Source organism: Poecilia reticulata, linkage group LG11, assembly GCF_000633615.1.
Source record: "Poecilia reticulata strain Guanapo linkage group LG11, Guppy_female_1.0+MT, whole genome shotgun sequence".
NCBI lineage: Eukaryota > Metazoa > Chordata > Actinopteri > Cyprinodontiformes > Poeciliidae > Poecilia > Poecilia reticulata.
This window is the reverse complement of record NC_024341.1, coordinates 3,927,065-3,934,039: the sequence shown is the minus strand read 5'-3', so window position 1 is coordinate 3,934,039 and position 6,975 is coordinate 3,927,065. Positions and strand designations below refer to the sequence as shown.

Below are 6,975 nucleotides of genomic sequence, written 5' to 3'. Positions count from 1 at the left end.
TATATATAAATAATTGTAAGTGTAAGCTTAAGTCCCTGAAAAACGTAGTTACGGCCCTGTTCTGCTTCCCTGCCTCGCGACCGCACGCGCTGCCGTGTCACAGGCAAATTGACGACGGAAACTTCCTGCAGCCCAGCAGAATGGAGCCACTCAACTTTCTCCAGGTGATGTTTAAACACACACTCAGCACTGATAAGTTTCCATAGAATTAAATGTTTGCTGAAGGCGATAGACGTTGTCACGGTTGAATATGTCTGTTATTCGCTAGCCGTCAAGCACTCGCGTGCGAGTTTTAAGATTAACAGCAGCCCATTTTCCTAGTTGGTTGTGCTGACAATAAACAAGAACAGAATAGTTCACATAAAAAAAGGTTAGAGCTGTGTCAGGGTTGAAGATTCGCTAGAGACTCGTCAATATCACAGCAACGCAGTTAAACCACGTTACTCATTTATTATGGTCAGACTGGGAATATAAAAAAGCTGGAATGACAATAAAACTACATAACACTGCTTGCTATATTTAGCAGTTACATAACAGATGAACTCCTTACTTTATTTCGTTACAGGCTTCTTTTGGAATGCGAACTTAGTACATTTTTGACGCTGGCAAATTGCACATGCACTTAAAGGGATTCAGTTTCAAAAGAGACAAAACATTGACAACAATTTGAGATAAGAGAACAAAGAAGAGAACTGAAGAAGAAAGGATTTCATGAGAAACCAACAGGGTCATGGGTGGAGGCCAAGAACAGCATGCAAAAAAAAGTGAAGATAAAGAAAATTATCTAAGTGTATTAAGTAAAGATAAGTATTCAGAGTCAGAGAGAGAAGACATGCAGAGGAAGGCAGTTGGACCAGCTAATGTTTACTCTCTGCATAATTTCCCTTGCAGATAAATGAAATAACATATTTTCATATGAAATAAAAGTCTACAGGTCTGCTGTTATGTCAGGTTTTAGAAACTTCATCAATTCATGTCTGCAATTATATTAAGGCAAATGTTCAGCAAATTCAGGTATTTACAGAAATGCAGTTAAACTGTATTATATCATTTTAAATGTTACACTGTTTGTAGGTATAGGAAGATGGAAAGATAATCCAGCAAATCCATTTCAACTAATAAAAACGTTCCCCAAAACACTAACAGAGCAAAAAAAAAAAAAAAAAAAACCTTTCACAGGAGTGGTACGATGTTTTAACTATTCTATCTCTAGAGTTGCAGCATATCCCGGATGTTTTATGTTATCAAGATGAGTGTATTCACGTCGTAAAGTGGACATAGCTGTTTAAGAAGGCCACTTCCTAAGATAGCGAGTCCAATGAACTTGACAAGTAAGACGGACAGAGTCAAATGATTTTACTCGAGTAAAAGCAGGAATATGTTAACATATTTTCACTGAAGTAAAATGAAAAAGTAGCCATTTCAAAAATTACTCAAGAGTAGAAAACGAGTAACTGTAATCACAATACTTGATGAAAGAAATCATCGGACTGAAAAAAGTAGAAAGTTACGTGCAAGTTCTGGTATTTTAAAAACCAAAATACGTAAAACACAAATAGCATAATTACAAAATAACAAGGGCTGTTGATGTTAATGTGGTAATTAAAGGGATTAATCTGATCATTTTAAAATGTTTAAATTAGAATCAGAATGCCTTCATTTTCATTACAGAGAAGCACCATGTAATTTAATTTAAGTACAGCCCTTCCAAACAAACAGCATAAGACCTGGACAGACTGGTGCCTCAGTGCAGCCATCATGGGAGGTGCCACCCATTCATTAGATCAGAAATGAAAGAACATGAGGTTGGAGGAGGTGAAAAAGAAATTATATTAGCAAGTTTTCAATGTTTCAAAATCAGAAAAGTCCTTGGTTTTGCTAAAAGTATTGTTTTTATTATTATTTCTCACACTTTGCCCCAACAGTGTAAAGGACAGAGTGGCAAAAAAAAAAAAAAAACTCTTAACAAGAAAAGCAACATATAGACAAAAGAGTGGAGCCAGGAAAGGCGGTGAGTTGAAGGGGGTTGTGTTAACCATGAAGAATGTGTGTGTGTTGAACGTAAGTCTGTGAACGCAGCACCAGACAACTCTTTCAGATATGGACTCTGATACGTGATAGAAAGTTTATCAACAGTCTAAGCTTCATAATTCAGATTAATCGAATGACCTATAATGAGCTAAAAGCCTCTCTCCTGCAAAGGGTTACCTAGGTAAGAGCAGCCCATTGTGGTCTCGACACAAGGGGGAGCAACGAACGACAGCAAGAGGTGAAAGGTTTCCATGACAGCAGACGGCAACAAAAGTTTAGCCTTTTTTAACTTTCTTACCGCCTGTGCACGTTTACGTGTACGAACTTGACGTTTCAAATGCAAGAATTACGCCGGTCGCTCGGCTGGATGAGGACAAGCGGCTTCATCGCACTACTTCTGTAGGAAATGAATGGAGAGGGACGTTTCTAAATGAATGCTTAAAACTTAAACAACTTCCTTTAAACCTGAATATAAAAATTTGGAAAACCGAGCATCTTCCGACATGTTTGGTTTGAGACAATAAAACGTTTTCTTAAACATTTTTTTTTTAAAAATGTACATACAGTGGCAGTTTTTGATATGAGCTACATGGTCACTTGCCCAGGGTGGCATCAGTAAGGGTTCAGCCTCACAAGAACTATGGTGTTCATCTTCAGTGAGGTAGTGGAGCAAGTTTCCTTTATTTGCTGTTGATTACAGGGTGATGACCCTACCTGCTCTCTGCTGCTACAATTAAAGTAATTTGGTAATTACTTTTATTTTAATTGGTTGTAATGCAGCAGAAGGAGAGCCTTGCCCAGAGCACCATTCCTGCAAGATCTGTATGCGTATTTACATTTCAAGCTTACAGTTAGGCATAATGATTAACTATGACTAATCACAGTGCTAGAGTGTAATTGACATTTTTTTTTAAAAATAACTAAATGACAGGAAATTTTTACCTAAAACTCATTTTTGTTTTCTTCTAAGAGACAGTGATACAATAAATAGGTTTCTTTTGTCTTGTTTTTGTTATCTCCATTTACATCTGGGGGGATTTCAACGTACTTCACAGAGGAGGTCCCACATCGCTTCCTTGCCCCCGTGTAAAAGACTCTGCATCTGCCACTGCATTAATCTATGCATTGCTGGATTTACAGGTAAAGTCACAACCATTTTCTATAAAATTAAAGAATTATTCTAATGGCAAGAAAAAATAAAGAAAATAAAAGGTATACTGCTATATGCTTCCCTAATGAAGACAAATAAATATGTATGTTTTATTTTACGAGACAAATGTAAATGGCACTGCCTCCTATTTATTAGTCTGTATGTAAATGCATGGAGCACTGTGGATTAAATGAGGATTAAACTCACTTTCCAGAAGTTCTTGTTGGAAAGGACCTGAGGAGCCACTCGAGGTCTCTTATCTTGAAAATAAACATTACAAGATGAGTAGAGTTATCTAAAATCGAGCCACTCTCTGGATACATGACACGATGAGTTGTTCTCGCCCCCACGTCTTCCTCAAAGCCTTTGGTTGGACCGCGGTTGATTCTAAGACAGAAGGACAGATTTTGGGTAGTTGGAGTTTGATTTGTGTGGTTTCTTACATCTCTAAAAGGTAAAAAAATGAAAAATGTAAAAAAACTGAGTATTTACCTTATAACAATATCTTGGAAATCTATCAAGGGTCCATAATGTGACCCTTTCAAGTTCACTGAATTTCCAACAACTGCACATGTCCTGCATCCTTCAGTTTTGGGTTTTTCAAGAACAGGAGTGGGTGAGATTATCTTGAACAGTTTGTCAATAGTTTCTTTAAAGTAGCTGAAGTTGTGTCTGTTGCTCTGTAAGTGCTGTCAGATTGAAGAAACACAGCCGGTTGTTAGACCAGTTTTTTTCTTTTGACCATGGGTTAAGACAACATAGAGAAATGTAAAAAAATAATTCCATGGGGGTCAAAAGGGAAGGCATACCCGCCACCAGTCGTATTCATCTTCAGTGAGGCTGGTCGTTGCCGACAGAAAGGGTTCAATGGAGCGGTTCAGGTGCTGATTAAGAAACACGTTTTCTTCTGAAAAACATTTCTCACACCAACACGAGCCTGACATTTTAAGCTCAATCCAGCCTGTGTTACTTGCCGTCAAAAACACGCCGATTGTTGTGACAGCCAGCAGGACAATCAACATTTTAAACTGAAACCACATCCTGAGTAATGAAAAAAACCACATCAGAATGAGGTGAAAAACAAGTGAATTTTTAAAGATAGTTTGAGAGAGGACAAAGGACTACAAACTTAAAAATAAGTCTTTTTTTCCTAACATTTTACAAAGTAATACATCTCAGTTTACTTGAAAGATGTCTATAAATTTCATTGAACTTACCTGATGTGAGGGGACATCCTTCCAGGTGCAACGCTTTAAAATAATGACAGACTATCTGGAACCGTTGGACTTTGGAACAGGTTTAGATCATTTAGTGCTGAGCGTTCAGAGAGCAGGTTTGGTATCATCTCACAGGGGAGGGGTGTGGCTTGTTGCAACAAGGGAGACAGACTTTGCACTTAACTCAGTGCACCTTTTGTTAGTCTTTAATAAACACATATGTGGCATTCAGCCAAATGAAAAGTCTGTACAAATTTGAATTCCTAAAAATATGTTGAAAGAATTCTAGTCATCTCTGTTAAAACTTTAATAAAAAACAAAGGACGTTTGGGTGAATCAAACTGTTTCTGACAGGAAGTATGACATGGATTCCAAAAAGCTAATACAACTACATATGTTCAGGTTAATTGTATGCCTTTTTCCATCCGCACACTCGGTATCTCTTTTGTAGCAATGTTTCCTCTTTTCTGGCGATTTTATGGAGAAGCTGTGTACAATATGGCATACTGTATTATTGGTAGTTAAAATGTCATAATGTCCTCTTTGCTCCTAATAGAAAAAAACAAACAAGCAAAAAAAAACTATGTATTCTAAAATGGATTAATTTTGAAAAAAGAAATAGGACAATATTTTCTATTTACTGTTCACAAAAAAAGAATACTAATGTGTTTGTTTCATAATACTTAGCTCAAATGACTGAATGACCTCCTCTGCATGCCACCGAATGCTGCAGAAGCTCGACAATCACCCACATAATCAAACCAAGTGTGTGGCAGAGGGGAAACACCTGAAAGGCTTTCTTTTATGAACGACTAGTTAGCTTGTGAAACAAACCAATAGGATTCTATGTGCATCACTGTCCTTTGTTCCAATGTCAATTTGAATGGTAGATTGAGAAAAACACTTTACCTTGATTTGGGGCGCTTCTTTTCTTTATTTTTTTTATTGTCAGTGTCACTGACAAAAAAAAAAATTACTGTAAAATGTAAATATGGGTTACTGTCTGAAACCCATATTTACTGTTCCTTCTTTTTTCATTGCTGTTCAGAGTGGTTGGAGCTATATATCTTTGCCTCAGGCCAGCAAAAGTTTGTTCTATTAACAATCACAATTTATTCTATTTTATTGGGATCAGAAAGCTGTGGTGTGAATTCAGCTCACTTTTACTTTTAGAATCCAAAGCAAAATTTATTGCACCGATTGTTTTCAGATTTTATTTTATATATATACACTTGTCTGTGTGTAGTTTCGTCTCAGTATAATTCCAGCTGTTCTGTGAAAGAATCAGGTCAGCTGAAAAATATTGAAGCAAACAAGTATGGCCAACTTCTAAAGCAACATGTACTACATTCCTATAGTAAAAATTTATCAGTGGAAAAATTCCAAGTTTAGTTGCCCAGACTGGACATTCATTAACTTGAGACTGGGATTTTTCATTGACACAAGTATAAGGCTGCCATCTAGTGGCCATAACTGAATAAAAGATGTGCGGCAGCCTTTTGTACTTCTACATTTAACCGTCTTATAATGAACTCACCTGAGGAGTCAACAACTAATACTCTTAATGTGTTCATGGCTCGTCACTTTCTGATTGACTAGATGTCAAGATAACAGTTACTTGCTCAGAATACTTGTATTTCTTTTACAAAAAACAAACTTTTACTTAATGAAGTTGTCAAAGTTGTAGAATTAAATCGAATGAATTTGATTATGAAATTATATAAACTTTTGTACTGTGGTAATGATAAGAAAAAAACGGTTGTGGTGCACTCGTCAATATTAAAGCGAGACAAGACACATTAATCTACCTTTAGCACTCCTTCTGGTGCTTTTTTTAAGATAGAGGTGGCCAGGTAGGAGTCACCAAATTGAGAATAACTTTGCATAACCTGTGACTGCTACTCAAGAATGGAACAAAATTTAGAGAAAAAAGAAGAAATCGTGTCTGCTTTAAGGATTGTTGATCATGTCTGAATGAGATTTTTGTTTTTTCCTTGAAAAAATTATTTTGTAATTTTTGGTAATTTAACATTAAAAGAAATAATAAACCACAGGCTCAATCAAGAAAAACAGAGTGGCTGGTAAGCAGCTGCATAAGGAATATTTTTACTTCGGCTAACATGCTAAAGCTTGAATGTTGTGCTTCGCTTCCTCTTTGCCTGGTTAAAATAAATCCCAACTTGTCGCTCCTGCTCTTCAGCTGTAATCATCACCTACATGCATTTTTTCTTAATGCAGGCATTATGAAGAAGGATCGATGGCTTTGTGTTTTAACAGAAGTCACATACACACTTTGGGTGCGACAAACATTCAAAAAACATTCCATTGAGCCTTTACAAACACTTACGCTATTTAATGATTTAGGAACAACCAGCAAGAAAAAAAGAAAATGCTAATTTTATAGTAACTACAAACTTTGTGTTTTATGGAGCATGATGAAATGGAAGTGAGGTCCGTGCAACACTGCATTCATTGTTAGTTTATTCTGGAATTAATGATTAGATAACTAGATAAGGTCCGTGGGTAACACATTTTCACAACAGTGAGACGTTTAGATAAAAAAATATAGTGAGGGAG

At 36.5% G+C, this 6,975-nt stretch overlaps 1 protein-coding gene across 2 annotated transcripts in view; it reads right to left on the bottom strand.

Moving 5' to 3' along the window:
* LOC103472016 (CMP-N-acetylneuraminate-beta-galactosamide-alpha-2,3-sialyltransferase 1-like) overlaps positions 1–6,975 on the bottom strand; it is a 14,179-nt gene extending 7,204 nt beyond the window's left edge. The window contains exons 1-4 of one of the 2 annotated variants that reach the window (XM_008421357.2): positions 4,399–6,975; positions 3,991–4,222; positions 3,674–3,870; positions 3,389–3,568 (exon numbers count right to left, since the gene is read on the bottom strand). In XM_008421357.2, the coding sequence (XP_008419579.1) occupies positions 3,389–3,568; positions 3,674–3,870; positions 3,991–4,222; positions 4,399–4,415 (626 nt within the window). In that variant the 5' untranslated portion in view covers positions 4,416–6,975. Of the gene's footprint in view, positions 1–3,388; positions 3,569–3,673; positions 3,871–3,990 lie in introns of both variants that reach the window. The other variant, XM_017307323.1, reaches the window with a different exon arrangement.